This window comes from Equus caballus, chromosome 29 (genome assembly GCF_041296265.1).
Source record: "Equus caballus isolate H_3958 breed thoroughbred chromosome 29, TB-T2T, whole genome shotgun sequence".
NCBI classification, from domain to species: domain Eukaryota; kingdom Metazoa; phylum Chordata; class Mammalia; order Perissodactyla; family Equidae; genus Equus; species Equus caballus.
In genome coordinates, this window is record NC_091712.1 from 15,288,518 (window position 1) to 15,305,607 (window position 17,090).

General features: G+C 37.0%; 1 protein-coding gene across 47 annotated transcripts in view; it reads left to right on the plus strand.

Annotated features, from left to right (window-relative positions):
• The window catches only part of PARD3 (par-3 family cell polarity regulator), a 614,608-nt gene that overhangs the window by 448,995 nt on the left and 148,523 nt on the right, over positions 1 to 17,090 (plus strand). For 39 of the 47 annotated variants that reach the window (XM_023631918.2, XM_070255194.1, XM_023631921.2 and 36 more), the window contains one exon: positions 8,306 to 8,416. The exons of the other annotated variants lie outside the window; for them this stretch is intronic. In XM_023631918.2, coding sequence (XP_023487686.1) covers positions 8,306 to 8,416 — 111 coding nt within the window. The remainder of the gene's footprint in view (positions 1 to 8,305; positions 8,417 to 17,090) is intronic. 47 annotated transcript variants of the gene reach the window in all.

The window sequence follows — 17,090 nt, forward strand, 5'->3', positions numbered from 1 at the left end:
GTTAGGATTATCTTTGTTACTAAATACTCCTGATTCTTTGTCCTAATAGAAGAAAGGTGTGTAATAAAATATCATTCTACCTTTTGCTTTTTATTCTTTCAAGTGCCCTTTTGAATAGATGTGTTTTTTGACTTGAGTCTCATTAGCGTTTCTTATGGGGACTGCCTTTGGGGCCGTACCACTTACTAAATTGTTCTGATCCTTTAGGAAAAGGAAAACCATGGTAACCAGATGGAAGGTATGATTATTTGCCTCTGACCTGGCAAAGTGTTGGGTTTAACAAAAGATGCTTAATAGAAATGTTCAAATTGACCCTTCTCATCGCTGGGACTGCTTAGGGCTCAATCACTCTCATTATTATCAGAGTTATTCGAGCAAAGGCAGCAGTGATCGTATTTTTCATAATCACTCCTTGAGCCAAATGTAATTTGCAATTTGTAGTATTGTATTATGAAACAATAAAGCATTAAAAGGAACAGTGCAAGAATTAGGAGGATGGTAGTGGAGAAAGGAGCAGGGAAGTAGCTGTGTGACAGGCACTCTCAAAATCATTTTAAGTGGACGTGGCAGATTTCAATGCTAAATTAAGCATTTAGAAAAATCAGAATTATGTGCTGTTTTTACTTTAAGTGTGCGTGTTTGTGTATCTATATATATTTTATGTATAATAATATGTATACTATTTATTATAAAGTCAATGTAATGAAAGAGGAAACAAAAAATATACTGTGCGTGTTATTTGCGTGTGCGTGTTGGGCATTATGGGGTTAGTGTAGTTTCAGTACCTGTGTGGGTATGTTCTGAAAAAAATAAGGTATATCACACCCTATAAAAATCCTGTATGGAACAGTCATTACTAATTGACCCCTTTTTACAAAGAGGGAATTTATTTGCTACAGAAAATATGTCATGTGGTCTATGAACCAGCTGGCGCCTGAAAAGCTTTTTAACGTCATAATTAAGATATACTTCCACTCATCTTCCATCATTTGACTTGAATGGCTCTAAGTATAGATTGTAAATATTATTTCAGAGTTATTTATGTATTTATCTTGTATTTTGAAGGATTATTGTATTGGCTTCATTCTTAAGTCTTTATATCTGGATCTCACAGCCTTTTTATTCTTTTGTGTTTTTTGGGGTTTTTTTTTTGTTTGTTTTTAGATCTTTGGAATTTACAGTGGTTCTTGTAAAGTCAAAATTGATAATGTGTGGGGTATAATTTCTTAATTGTTGTTTTAATATTTCCTTGTTCCATATCCTTCTAGGACTCCTGAATTGTCAGGTTGCTAGGCATATCGTTGCATCCTTGATGGATACAACTACGCCAGGGGGAGGAGTGCACTTCCAATGACGTTGGATGGGAGTCCTGAGAAGGATGCGTTGTCCATTAAGGGTCCATTGCATGTCTAAAGGCTGTTCTAGCTTGGTTAAGTAGAAGCTATTTTTTCCTTAAAAAAAAAAAAGTCACTTCTTTTCTCTGTATGCCAAGCAACGCAAATTTAGTTTATTAAATCTAATCAGACTAGCACTGATGAACACTGTACACAATCAAATAAAGATTCTCAAGTTTGTGAATTTCCCTTAAAGAGAACCGCTGCTCAACTCCACCAACTGGAAGCTGCCTCCCATTTTATAGAAGCACCATCTAGTTGTCATGTACCCTTTCCTAAGGCTCCCTTCTCATCATTGTTGATTACCAAGATGTTTTTTTGCCTAAATAGGAGCTTTCTGCTTTTCATAATCAGCCGTCTCTTCCCTGATTCACCCAGCATTGCCACAATCTACTGCTGAGCAAATCAGGATGCTGTCATAGTAGCAACTGCTTAAAATGTCACTAAAATATGTAAGAGCCTGTATGGGAAGGACATATCAGAAGTGACTTATTTTTTTTGTCTTTCTCATTTGTAAAATGGAAGCTGAGGTGCGAAAGGATAGGGCCAGAAACCATGAGTGCATCATTATAAAAGATAAATGCATACAGTGAATTCTTGCTATTTTACCCTCTGATTGGGTTTGGGCAATTCAACATGCTTCTCTATTGCCTGGCAGTATTTGCATATGTCAGTACAGACAATTTTGACATTTGGAGTATTATTGCATTTAGAAATATTGGCGGTGTCCTAGGTATGGGTATGTGGACAGTTTTTATGATCCTTTCCAATGGTTGGGATCACTTCTTGACCTTGCCTTCAGGTTCCTGTCCTTCATAGGCTAGTTCCATTCAGGAACAATGTCTCTGGGACCTCATTGCTGCAGATGACACAAAATTTATTTCAGTAAAGATGTTTTAACCAGCTATTCTCAGTATAAAAGCATAGAGTGACTGTCTTTGGTTCCTAGGGCTTTTGAGGTGACTGGCTGTGGTAGAAAGCATCTTGGGTCTGAATTCTGGTTTTGCTGCTTACTTGCTCTTTAACTTGTTCAATCATTAAATCCTCCTGTGCTTGCTGAGCTTTCCCTCCAACGGGAGAATGGTAACACCCAGCTTACATGCTGGTTGTGGGAATCAGTGAGAGAAAGGACATAGTAAGAACTCAATAAATTCTAGTTAAATGTAATTAAATCATGAAAAGAGCATTCAACAGATGCTCACTTATATGTCTCACTTAGGATTTACTGAAAGAGAACCTCATAGGTCTGGGAATTTCGTATTCTCTGGGCGTATCCAAGTTCAGATCCACTGAGACGTCTTAAGCTAGCCATGAGGTGACCTGAACTCTGTTCTAGCTGACAGTGTGACTTTGGGCAGCTCTGCATGCCTTCTGAGCCTCAATTTCCTTGTGTCTCAAATAAAGACATTGGACGAGGTTACTAGTCTCTAGACTTTGATTTTTAGAAACATGGACATATATCCCTTCATACATGGACAAGAGTGCAATAGAACAATCTACAAAGATATGCAGCTGGAATTTCGTTCCTTCCAATAAAATTCAGAGCAGTGACCTTTTAGGGCTTTATGGCAAAAATAAGCTCATAATTGTGTTAGAGACCAGCATGATCAGTTGAGGGAAGTCAATGCTCACACCAGGAATGTGGGAAAAGATTGTATCAGAGTCCATTGAAAAAGATTTTCTAGAGAAACTTGAATCAAAAACCATTTAGGAAAACTATGACTCGAAGGACTGTAGGAATGATGTTAAAAGCTCACAATACTGCTTTGATTTGAGTAAACAGTGTGTTCTCGAGGCATGCAGAGAACTGGGTGGGGACACAGGAATGACACCATACGGGGTATGAGATTTTGCTGTACAGAACCTTGAACCTGACTCATTGGGCAGCTGCTATGTCTCAGGGATCTCTAGGGCAAATGACAGCATTATCACAACAGGCGGTGATCAAAGACAGGTTGCACAGTGGCTGTACAAACACGTGTCCGCCACAAGCAACTGGAAGATTCCAGGAAGAGATAATGAATTCCTGGAGAAAGGGAGTGATTGAACCCTGTGATGGTGCGAATATGTAGAAACGAGGGGCAACGTGCAGGGCTGAGCGTTGAGTTAGATGGTTGTGCTGACCACCGCAGGGCGGGCGTCAGTGTTGGGAGGACACGGGGCTGCGGCAGCTGACACTGAGTTCGAGTTTGACCCATTTTCAGTTCTCTTCTTCAGCCGAGCTGTATCACTTAACCTACACGTTTCTTAGAATAAATAGTAAGACAAGTGTTGTAGCAAAGCCCTCCTTAGACATGAGGACCTTAGTAATTAGCAGTGAGAAATACCAGATTTCTAGGTGACATTTCAGTGAGGTTTTTTTGAAGAAAATCTTATTGTAAAAATTATTCCTCAAAGCTTACAAGGTAATTGGTTCTGGATATTCTGTTCATCTTTTTTAAAATATGGCAGCAGATTTTTAAGACTTCTTCCTGTATCATATTTTTAAATCTGGTATTAGGAAAAGCCCTTTTATTACAAAACCAATTATGTTTTTATTTTATTTACAGCAGGAGGCAGCGTGTTAGCATTTAGCGTCATTTTCTAGCAATCTCTAATTTTAGTAGCAGTATAAAATATAGTAAACTATTTCAATGTAATTTATACTGCAGAGAGAATTACATGAATTTACTAAAACTCCAAATGATAATTTAATAGCATGATTCTCTTATCAATAATTGTTAGCGACAGTTCTTTCTATATGAAAACAATAGAATTTGGTTGCAATTCTTTGTTTTTGTTGGTTTGTTTGCCTTTTGCTTTCCCCGTTCATTGGCAAGTGCATGTTTTGCCATCGTTCTTTACCGTGGGGATGTGTACGGCTCATCTGGCAGACGGCAGTGAGCTCATTTGTAACGCGTCGTAGTAAGACCCATTGAGCAGGTTACTTGAGATTACTTGAGCGGGGTGAAAGCATTGCTCCATCCTTTATGGAGAAAGCCATATGTTTAAGGAATGTTACAGTCAGTTCTACTCGGAGAGGTCAAGGCTCAGCCACTCTTCTTTCTGGAAAGTCTCCAGTGGTGCGTTGGCATTTTTCTCAGCGTACCTTCTCTCTCCACGCAGCAGGTCCTCTAAAGCAACTTTTCTCTTCCTTATCATTTTTTTCTCAAGCTGTTTTTTAAATCTCTATTTTGGAAAAAGGGTCAGGGACTGGTCTGGTGGCATGGTAGTTGAGTTCAAGTGCCCCGCTTCAGTGGCCCATGGTTGGCGGGTTGGGATCCCGGGTGCAGAGCTACACACTGCTCCTCAAGCCAGGCTGTGGCAGTGTCCCACATACAAAATAGAGGAAGATGGGCACAGATGTTAACTCAGGGCCAATCTTCCTCACCAATAAAAAGGTCATTCTTCTATGTTGTGACTATGATATGACTAGTAAACTCTTCCCAAGATGGTGGGGTAGGCGACCACTTTCTATTTCAGTGTCACACCCACTGGGTGGTGGAGTTTTCTTTTTGAACATGTGTATGGGTTAGTCAGAAGGCAGCTCATCACACTGATTCTCTGCTGAGAATGGGTTTGCTTCCTGGATATTTTTTTCAGCTGCACTGTTCCTTTGAAGACCCATTTGAAATTCATCTGTGGCTTTTAAAAGATAATAAAATAAATGTAATTGATGTCTTCCAAGTTTTTAAGCATCTCGCCATTAAATGATTATCTTTGTAGGTCGATTACTGATTTCAGCTATGAAACTGACTTTGCAAGTACATGGGTAGCTGAAATTTTTCAGTGACCTCCCCTGCTTTTCAGGAAGAATTAAGCAACTTTAAACTAAGAAGGACACTAGAATATATGGGCAATTAGAGTGGATGAGGGTATAGTTACTTTCTTTTCTTTTTATGTTCTGGAAGGGTTGGTATACTTTTTTTTACTTACAGTCTTTATTTCGCTCTGTCAAAAAATTACAGCAGAGGGATTCATTTTTACCCCAATTATAAAGTAAAATGCTGTGATTTTTAGTATGCTTTAAAGTAATCACATAATTTATTAACTAAAGCAGACATTAAGAGAAATGTCCAGGGCCAGCCCGGTGGTGCCACAGTTAAGTTCGCACGTTCCGCTTCGGTGGCCCGGGGTTCACCAGTTCGGATCCCGGGTGGGGACATGGCACTGCTTGGCACGCCATGCTGTGGTAGGCGTCCCACATATAACGTGAAGGAAGATAGGCATGGATGTTAGCTCAGGGCCAGTCTTCCTCAGCCAAAAGAGGAGGATTGGCAGCAGTTAGCTCAGGGCTAATCTTCCAAAAAACAAAAGAGAAATGTCCGAATGCCAACCTATCAACGTTTTATCTAGGATTTCTTTACTGTTTCATGCGTTAATCTTGAATCTATAATTTAAAAAGGAAAATGTATTATAAGTTTGATAATATATTTACAAATAATAAAATAGTATATTCTGAAGATTAGGGAGTGGTCTAGGAAAATAATATTTTGATACCAAATAGAATGAGAGAAAATGCAGCTCTTCAGTGTGAGTCAGGGTTTACTCTTTTGTTTTTTTTCCTTTTATTCATGTACTTAAGGTAAAAAGCTGAAAGTGGTGGACTGAGAAATAAAACTAAAAGTTTCTTCACAAAGTAGGACCCAGACCTTTTTAAAAAAGATTTTAACATAGCTAATTAAATTCAAGGTTACGTTTGGGGCTGAAAATATCTAAACTATTTTAAAACATGGAAAAAATCAACCGATCTCAATTTTTCCCTGTTATTAACTCAAAGGGCAGATACATATGATCTTCCTATAGGATTAAACTGTGCCTTTTGGTACAGACAGACAACATGTCTTGTGTCATTGTGTAGTCTTTCTCAAATATCATACAGGGTCGAATGGATGTAACCTAGAATGTCAACCAGAACAGCCGTCTTTAAAAACAAACAAAACAGATGAATATGGCAGCTTTGTATCATTGGAAGGACATTTATGAACTGAAAAACTAAATGGTTAAAATGATTTGCCTTTAAGAGTACCACATTATAAGTAAATAACACATATTAAGACTTGAACTTATACTTTTCTTGAAGTTAGAATTGAATACATTTTATATTTCCAGTGTTGCAGAATTTTCAGGATGGGAAATCAGATGGACTTTAAATACTGTCTATGGGCTGATGACACTTAAATTAATCTGGATTGTCTAGCACTCTCCTCTCCCCAGAACTCCTTATCAATAATATTTCTGTAGAAGGAATGAACATTATGTTTTAGATGTTGGCTCCTAGTATCAGTTTTTTATGTTTGCTCTTTCATTCGTTCATTCTATAAAGTCAATCATTATGCTTAATTCTTAGGCATTATTGATATGTTGACAAAAATAAACGAAAGTCTTTTCTTTTTAATGCTTTGTATTTATTAGTTTTAAAAGACTCATATATATTTTATCCCTTGTGAGAAGTGGTCAGATTCTGGACTTATGTTCTTGGGGATTCTTCTTTTTACTTTTTTCTCTTGTGCGATTGCAATGGTCTTCCAATTTCCAGATAGGATTAAGTTCTAAGGATAGATTTGTACAGACGCTAACTTTACAGCCAGTCTAGATTGCTATCTAGTAATATACATAATTTTTGAAGGAATAGTGGTGGTGGTATTTTAACTTTTCTCTATTTGAACATTTAAGAATGCTTTTTCTCCGTATTTATAAGGCCCCTTGCAACATAGTGTCACTTTAGTTAACACAGGAGATGTTCCCACATACACTTCATGTGTAGACCAGTATTTGACGTAAGATTCGTATTAATGAAAGAATGACCTATGCTACCAACCAAGCCATTACCTGAAACAGTTTTTTGTCTTTCATATCAACGTTGGTCCTCCACCTGTGCCCCCCTCTTTTTCAGTATGGTTGTCACCATAAGCCAGATTCCTACTTTGTCCTCAGAAAGGAGTGGTTAATATGTTTTGTATATTTATGAATGCTGAGTTGAGTAACTGTCTGTAAAAGATTTCTTTTTTGAAACATCTGGTGACCAAATCACTACAGATGAATATTATTTGAGGGTATGTAGCCCAGACATTCCAGGCAACGTGGTCTTTTATAGAGAAAAGTAACAGAGTGAGAAAAATAACTGATACCAAGTCTGAGGTTTCTCAGATATTTTGGATGCCAAAAGAGAATAATGTTTGTGTTTTGTTAGAGAGCCTGGAGTTCAGTACCCATCTGTAGGCATTTTTGCGGACTATTTTTGAATTATTCGTTTGTGTCTTGTGCTTGTTTTTGATCAGATATAGATTTCCAAGCATTCGGCAACTGCTTTTCATCAGATGTAGGAATAATATTTGATGAGAATGCCTTAAAGCTTTCAATTTAATAAGCTCAAAGTATCATAGCAGTGTAAATTATCTTTTGTACTTTAAACCTTTCAAACATGGTTTTGTTTGTCAGTTTTTAAACTATGATGAATGTTTCCAATAAACCTGACAGTGAAAATAAAGAGTAGTTGTTTTGGAGAGATTATTAAATAAATGATTTTGGATTATCATTCTTTAGTCCTAAGAAAAACCAACTTCAATGCAGATTTTTATCCTCTGGCATCTGAAGTCTTCGGCACTCAGTCCTGTACATTTATTAATTGTTTAATAAGAATGAACTGCAAGGTTTTTGTTGTTATTATTTATTTTTGTTTTGTCAAAAGAAAAATGGATATTGAGGTCATTTTCCAAAAAGAGTTTTCTCTGGAAAGTTCTAATTAAAAATGAATAAAGTAAGCTCATTGAAATATTAATACCAGGCAAAACTCTAGTGAACTGCAGGAGGCATTTTTGGCTCTCATTTTGAGGAAGCCCGCATTTCATTGAGTACACGTGTCTTTATCACAAAAGAAGGAAAACTCATTTTGTATATATTGACAAGTTAGAATTTTTTGTTATCAACAGGTTTGGCAAACATCGAAAAGATGACAAGATTGAGAAAACGGGTAAAATAAAAATACAGGACTCCCTCACGTCAGAAGAGGAGAGAATACGAATGAAGCAGGAGCAGGAGAGGTAGACTTCAGTTATTTGATTAACCCTCACAAGACAGAGGTTCTTCTTTTTTCTTTCTACTTTTTTTTTTAACGTAAAGAATTTGCATTCGATTGGTTATTTTTTCTGTGTCATTCCAAATACTGATGGTTGTGGGGTGAATATAATGTAAAGAAAGATTAAAAGGAAGAAACTCATATTTATTTGAGGTATTAAAGTGAACTTTAATGGTTTTAGTTAAAATCTTTGCATAGAAGATAGTAGGACATGTTAGATGAATAAATAACTGTTAATACTGAATTTATGATCACTTTTAAAATCACAAAGAAATATTTAAAATTCTGTCTCATTCATCTATGAGTATGTGGTATATTATCATAACTTTTAAGAAATGCTCATCTGGAAATAAAGCTATTTGAATTTTTACGTCTCAATTAGAATATTTTGATTAAAATAAGAATTGGTGGGGCTGTTAGTTTTTTACTACATTGTTTTCCTTTCATACCTGATGTTTATTTCTTTTTTCCCTTCTGTTTCACTATCTTCACATTTTGTGTCATTTCTACTTAAATTTTATTCCATCTCTTGTACAAAGATTATCTATTGTTGAATCTTTCCATGTCAAGAACCCAAAGACCAATGAAATGAATGAAGAGTTACTTTAAGCAGACGCTTGAAAACCGTGATTAGAATTGTTCTGGTTATGCTCCCCGAGGATGGGAGAGCCGTCTCACACTTTCATTATTGGAGTTTACAGGCTCAGCGAGCTCCTCTGTATCATCAGATTTCATTTCAGAGCTGCCACAGCAAGAGCTACGGTGCCTGTTTTGCTTTGAATAATCTGGAGTTTAAGTGAGTTTCTTGAGCCTTGGTCGAGGTTATAAAGCTCAATGTAACCCTAGCCTAGTCCATAACTAGGATGATAGCCCAGCATCTTTAAGACCAAGTCTACTCTTCTTACCACAATTCTAGAGTCGGGCACTTTCAGTCTTATCAGTAAATGAAAGAACTAGAAAGAGTATCCCACAACAGCTTGCTTTAAAAGTGATTGTTTGGACATATTTCCGTTCGTCTAATATGTCTCTGCCTTTGCAGTATGCTTACTCTGATTCTCTCTAGCTTTTCAGAGTATAAAATACGTAAGTGGGAAAAATATGGACTTTTAATTTATGATGAAAATCTGGGTTTAGTCTTCTAGTTCTTCTCCAGTTTTTATTTTTTAAAAATCATTCCATCTCTCTTGCTTTCTAGGATTCTCTCTAATCCTTACCAATTTTGGGATCCCCAAACTTATTACTAAATCAGTATTTTTAGGCCAGGGTGCACAGAGTTCCTTAGTGAGTGTGGTATGCCATTTAATTGCTCAGTAGTATAACTTTTTATCCTAAAGGACTTTCTTTAGTCCCTCAAGGAAGAGTCTATACCAGGTAAATGGGTGAACTCAGGTTTATCCACAGGTAAATATGCGATTTAGTTAGAGAGCAATCTGAGCAATAGAAAGAAATATTGTACCTTTCCCCTATCTTGATGCCAGCTAAAGGGGCTTCATTAATCCTGTATCACTTTTCATATTCTAAGTATTCCTTCTTTGCAGTTTAAAATGACTGCTGTGTTTCAGTGCAGAATTCTCAACATTTTCCAAAATACTTCTATAATGCATAGTCAAATATTTCGAGCCAAACAATAATTTTTACATAATGGTTTCACTGTATTACTAATTTGCGTAACGAACAGTTCGCTTCTCAGTTTGGCTTTTAATCTCCATTTTTGTACCTCTAATGATGCAATACTTCTGGGAACTAGGTTGGTCATAATGAATTTACAATGTACAGGAGGCCTAGACTAAAAATCTTTTAGGGTCAAGGAACAAGTGAATGATCCATTAAAAAAATCAATTAGCTTCATAATTTAGAAAAACTATTATACTCTGACTTTGTATTTCAATAACAATTTTTGCAAGTACGTTTTATTTAAACTTGTGGATCTTGTAATAGAGCATGTGAATGCATGAGACTTATTGAATTATATAATGGACCGTGTTGTATGTTTGTTATTTTGGTAGAGCAAGCCTTCTCTTGTATGTCCTGCTTTCTATTCTGTCTGTTGGCAATGGTAAGGCTCGTTTTTAGAATGGAAACTGCGACTTCTCTGGGAAGAATTTGATTGGAGGAATAGATAAAAATAAAGAACCCACTGCTTATGTTCTCATGACAGTGTTTACTTCCCTGCTCATTAGTCGTGAAGCATCTCCTATAACATTATTTACCACTGTAGCTATTTGAGTTCTGAAAAGTATTTTGGCTGATTCTATATAAAAATAGAAAACTTGACATTCCTTAGTTATTAGTTATGATGTGTCCACATACCAAAATCTTTTTGTCCATACACATCCATGAAGTCTGAGTGTTACTCAAGATATAAATATCAAAAAATGGAAAGAGCAATGAGTATAATTTAAAATGTTTTCCCTTGCATGTTAAGATCTATTTAGATAGTGAAAGTAAATTAGGTTCTTCTGAGATTAAACTTGACTTCTTGTTAACTTTCCCCCCTTTCCTTCCACTTGCTACCATTGTGGGGGGTGGGGTCTCCACACATGAGAAATGGATGAGGAAGATCGCTTCGGTGGTCTGTCTTCTGGCTCCACTAGCCCTGCCCTGCCACAGACTTGAGCCTGCTGGCCTCAGGTCTCTTCTTGAGAAGTGGGGAGTCTGGGGATGACACCAAGGGTGAAGTCAGCCGGTCCTGGGTTGTGCTATTGTGACCTCTAGCTCTGAGCTCAGAACCTAGCTCCCAAAGCCTTTCAGAGATGCTGTTGACCACACTGGGGAGAGGCGAGGAGGCTAGGCAAAGCAATTGGTATTTGGAGTTGAGGTGTGAATTTAGCGCTTGCTGCCTTTTACTGGTTTCTCTTTCAGGCGTGCCTAGGAACACAGCCCCTGTTGGCTCATTTCCGCTATATGAAAGGATTGGGCTCTTTCCTTACCCTAAAGAGAACACCTTCGATTAAGTGATCTATGTAACTGCAGGTCCAGTTAGCTTCCATCAGGAGGCACACTGATGGATTTCTCTGTTGACCAAGAGTCAGAAGTAATGTTTTGGCTTTCTACTGTGTTTCTGCCCTGGTGATATCCTTGTTTATGTCTTAATGGTTGGTATATAAACAGTGGGATGTGGGGTTTCCCAAACAGCGTTCAGCAGTAGAAGAAGAGTTCCACATGCAAATATTTCTGAGAAACACTTGGATGACCCAATTTATGCGTGTTTCTTTACTCCATCATTTCTCAAAACCCTAATTATGTTAAAGTACCTAGTGAGTCACCAAGATAAGAATAGAGACTCATCATGTCCTCACTTATTTATTCACAGAACATCTCTTTCATTTTTTATTTTTCATAAAATACTAACATCTCTCAGAATTCAGTCATTTGAGAAATACTGATGGCAAGCAAAGACCATTGGCTCCTGGTTCAACCATATCCACCCCCTTACTCATCTCACTGGCTGTAGAAATCAGTCGATCAGTTCCTAGGGCCATGAGCAGGTTTAGAGCCAGTGTCGTAACCTGCCTCTACTATATGGTTTCTGTTTTGTGTGCTTAGGAATCTTATTCCTATTCCATTTTCTCTTTCGCACATTTCTCACCTGTTTAAAACATAAAACTTTTAAAGGCTAATTCTAAATTTATTCTAATTCTAAATCTACAGAAAATTTGGAAAAAACCCCCATAAAATTAAAATAGGAAAACAAAAATTTATTTGTAATATTGCCACTGTAAACATGGTGGTCTGTGCTGTTCTAATTTTTTTTCCTATAAAATATGTATTTCCACACATACGTATTTTTAAAAGTTAGCATCTATTTTCATTTTGATTTGTTTTGCATTTTGATACATTCTCAGAAAATCATGGTAAATGTTTTCTAGAACAAGGTCAAGTGTATATGAACAGATGGATGGATGAGAAAGAAGGACAGAAAGAAGGAAAGAAGGTTTGAAAGATAAACTATTAGTTGTACTACCTGGCCAAATTCCCTAACTATCAAATAATGTCTACCGCATATGTTATTCAGTCTATTAAAGGAGATTTATAATATTAACTGGCCGCATTTTGTAGTTACTCAGCAAAAGATACCGATTATGTTATTATTATCTATACCTACATAGTAGGTTATGCTTGGAAGAATTTTCAAGGGGACTGAATGCGTGTAGTGGGTACATGAATAAGTTAATGAATTTCTTATGAAATCCTCCCAGTATTCAAAGGGTATTCTTAAATCTGCTAAGGAAATGTATGCCTTGGAACGTTCCATTATTCAAGGTGATAGTCACCCTTCAAAGCTTTGTGTTTTCAGTAGTAGGCCATTGAACTGTGTGTGTCTGTAGGTGGTACACGACCAGTTTGTGGTGCGTCATTTTGCAAGTTTTTGTGGCATTTCTGCGTATGGTTGCCATTCACTGGTGTTTCTCCTTTTGATTTTACCAACTGTTCCCATTGTCTACTTTGAGTAATTACTTGAAATTTCGATAAACTTTTTTGTGGTCTTAGTTGGTAACATCCTTTTCAGCAGCTGATATATGTTTGTTTACTTTATGCAGAAATTAATCGTTTTATTATATGTCTTATAATGTAGTAGTAAAGCTTGTTTGAAGTATATGAATAAAGAGAGAAATTACAGGAGGAGCAATCTATATAGCAATAATAGATGCGTCATTCCCTGTGCATCTGAAAGAAAGAAGAGAAAAAGAGTTTTCACTCATTTGGCTTAAAACTTAGTGTTCAGGTTCTCAGAATTCTGACATGAGAACCCGGATAAGCCCGATAACCTGGATAACCTTTGCATTTAGGTCACATAGTGTCATTCAAACAAAGCTTGACTTTTAAAAATTAACCTTTTGATGGAAAATATATATGTCTCTATCCTGTAGCAGAGTTTTTCATATTTTCTCTGACCTCTTGAATCCTTCAGAAAAGTCAACTCTAGTTAATGAGATTAGTTTCATCAGCCATTTCTTTAAATATATTTATCGTACAGGTGAACAAAAATATTTAAGAGTCTATTAACTTGCTTTATGGAAGTTCACCACTTAGACTGATGCTTGGGCAGGTTAAGCCTTGGGCATGTATATATTTGGAGCTGATTGTGCTGACAGTCTGTAACTGAAGTAGGAGAATGCAGTTCTGTTTTTCATGAGAGCTGTGTTGGGTGTATTTGGCATTGTAGCATATCTCTTTGAGCTGGAAAAAATTGTAGATGCTCTGATTCTTGTAAAAGCCCACATGTGGGGCCGGCCCGGTGGCGCAGTGGTTAAGTTCGCACGTTCTGCTTCTCAGCGGCCCGGGGTTCACTGGTTCGGATCCCGGGTGCGGACGTGGCACTGCTTGGCACGCCATGCTGTGGTAGGCATATAAAGTAGAGGAAGATGGGCACGATGTTAGCTCAGGGCCAGTCTTCCTCAGCAAAAGGAGGGGGACTGGCAGTAGTTAGCTCAGGGCTAATCTTCCTCAAAAAAAAAAAAAAAAGCCCTGGGGCTGGCCCCGTGGCCGAGTGGTTAAGTTCGCGCGCTCCGCTGCAGGTGGCCCAGTGTTTCGTTGGTTCGAATCCTGGGCGCGGACATGGCACTGCTCATCGGACCACGCAGAGGCGGCGTCCCACATGCCACAACTAGAAGGACCCACAACGAAGAATATACAACTATGTACTGGAGGGCTTTGGGGAGAAAAGGGAAAAAAATAAAATCTTTAAAAAAAAAAAAAAAAGCCCAAATGCAATGTGAGTGAGTGAGTGAATATCAGAGTGTGTGTGTGAGTGAGTGTGTGTGTTTTTGGTTAGTGAAATATTATTGTAGCGTTTTATTAGCGTAAAAGAGAAGTTTGTGTTCTTTATAGTATATTAAGTACACAATATGATAGTATAACATTTTTTATTATTATTATGATGTTGTTCCCTCTTTCAAAGATCCTTTACCTTTGTTAAGAGGGAGACAAGATTTTAAGGTATTAACATTAGAAAATTAATATAAGACAATATAATCAACTGTGAAAATAGGTGACTGCAGAGCTTTGGGAAGGGGAGAGGTGGGTGGGGCTAGTTAATAATGAACACTTTATAGAGATGGTAATTTGGGGTCCTGGTCTAGTTCCCAAGAACTTACATATTTAGCAAAGTGGAGAAATTCTACATCCACACTCAGGGCCCATGGGGCGTGGACATTCTTTTAACTGCTTAGCTTCCTTAAAAATTGTCATTGTATCAGTGGTTAGTAGTATCTCCATGAATGCTTTCCTTTTATGACTTTTGCAACTTTTAGCCGTTTCATATGTTAAAACTAGTATCACTCATTTTGGCATGAGGGGATGAAATTTAACTTTTCCTCCCACCTATTCTAAGGTACCATTACGGATTTCAGCAACTTCTCTTCTTCCTTTGAATTGGAAATGTACCTTCAAAACCATTGTTCCTGTTCGAGGAATAGTTTTTCAGGACTCATTTAGAATATGGAAGGCTTTCATCTCAATCAACCTTTACCCAAATATTACAAAGATATTAAAATCGCCCTTAAAATTGTGACTGTTTTCAAAGTAAGAAATCTCATGGAATATTGTCCCTCATTTGGGAATTCAGCATGGACACCACATGGGCAGCTGACTTATGGGTAGGTGGCAGTTGTTAGATTTACCTAGCAGGTAAGCTAAAGGATTGATGAGCTGAGCCACAGTGTATCTGAAGTCTGAGATGTGCTGGTGTTTTGAGGGGTAAATAAAGCATTCAGTCAATTGATCACAGACTGCTATTAAATTGAACCATTCGTTCCAGTTGTCTTGTAGGTTAAATTTCATTCTGCCATGAATTTAGATTTTATTTGATGAGTTTCTGTAATAACTGGTTTTTAGAGAGAGGGAAGAATATTGGGATAAGATCTGGGAACTTTGTTCCCAGAATTAGGTTTCTGGATGGCAGTGCAATAATTTGGGGGTGAAATATTCCCCAAAAGAGTTTATCCAGGATCTGAAACATTGTCTTGAAGATGGCTAACAACTAATATGTAGCAATCTGAAATTAACTTAATCTTTTTGGTTAAATTAATATTAGTGTAGTCTGTCTTCTGCAGACCTAAACCTTTTTAAAAGAAAATTAAAACCATTAAAGTTCCGTTTCTGTTTCTGGGAGTCTTTTGAACAAACGCACCATTGCTCGTTTCGTGTGTGGAAGCTTCATAGCTCTGGAGGCAGAGGTATTGGGGAGATAACTGAGCAGTTGAAGCACGCCCTTGATTCTTCATTGCGAGGGCCTGGTCACTCAGTGTGATTTTCATGACTTGTACCTTTTCTGGATATATAAAGACTATGCTTCATAGTCATAAAAAAGTTATTTTCATCTTACTCTACCGCAATTAGTGCTAAAAGCCATTTATTGTAAAAGCAAAAATCCTACCGAATAGAAATGTTACGAGAATAGAAGTCTTGTGCGTTTTATCTTCATCCTGCATCATCCATTTTAATTAGAGAAGAGAGTGGTGAACACTGTGACAAGAGTCTGGAATTAAAATCATTAATTGATGTCAAGCTGAAGAGAGACTGTTAGCATGAATTTAGTGACAGCAGGAAAGAAATTAACCTTATTACTTTATTTAGTATATTACATTATTTTGTGTATTATTTTCTATGCAGGTTCAAGGCAATTTCATTATCATAATGGAAAAGACTTTTTTTTAACAGAGAAGAAAGGTGTGAATATTTATGTTTGAACATACAAATTAAAATGATAAATTCTTTACCAACTTTTTAAAAAGTCTTAATAAAAAGTTTTAACTGTTGTTTCTATTTTTTTTTGTACATTTCAAGGCTAGGGAAATAGTGCTTGATAATATTGCCCATCAATGTCAGTAGGTACAGCTGTCTGTGATCATTTAAACCTCAGGATAGTTCTCTTGTTTATAACTAGGAAGGACTTTTGAAATGCTTAAAGCAATAGACATGTATTTCTTTTGCTAGGTTTTGGGCTAATCTGTTACTTCTGTCATTGCTGAGGTTTGGCTTGAGACAAATGGGATGGAAAATGCTAAACAACAACCTGACTGTTCAGACAAACGAATGACTCTTACATCTTAGAGACAATTTGTGACCTCAGGGTCACAATAAAAGAATAGAGGGGGGTGTCCTTTTATAGCATTGACCATCTGGAATCATTAAGGGCTCAACTGAAAGATATTCACTATCTTTTTTTTAAGTTTCCGTAAGAAACTATGCTATTTTTATTAGGACACCAAAAATATTTCCTCTCCTAAGCCAAATATTTCTTTTCTGAAATAAGTTTCTCCACAAAGAATGAAAATATAGAACATGTAAATATAACCTTTTGGTTCTGTTGCAAAGTGCCTTTTCTCACTTTATATAAATAAGACACTCAAGTATAAAAATTTATAGTAAAGAAAATCATTTGTGTCTTGTTTATTTGATTGTGAATTGTCACTAAAATTCGCAAAGACCACAGAGCATTCCCAGCTTTTAAAATCTAATTTATGGCCATTTGTACAGCAAGCTTCATTGTCATTACTTTCTAGAATGAACTTTAAAATGCACATTGGTTCAGCTGGTAACCAGATTCTTTAGGCTTTTGCGGCACTAGTCCCACCTTTGTCAGCCACAGGTATGCTGTTGCTTTATTCTAGGGTTTTCGTCATGGTTTGAGCCGC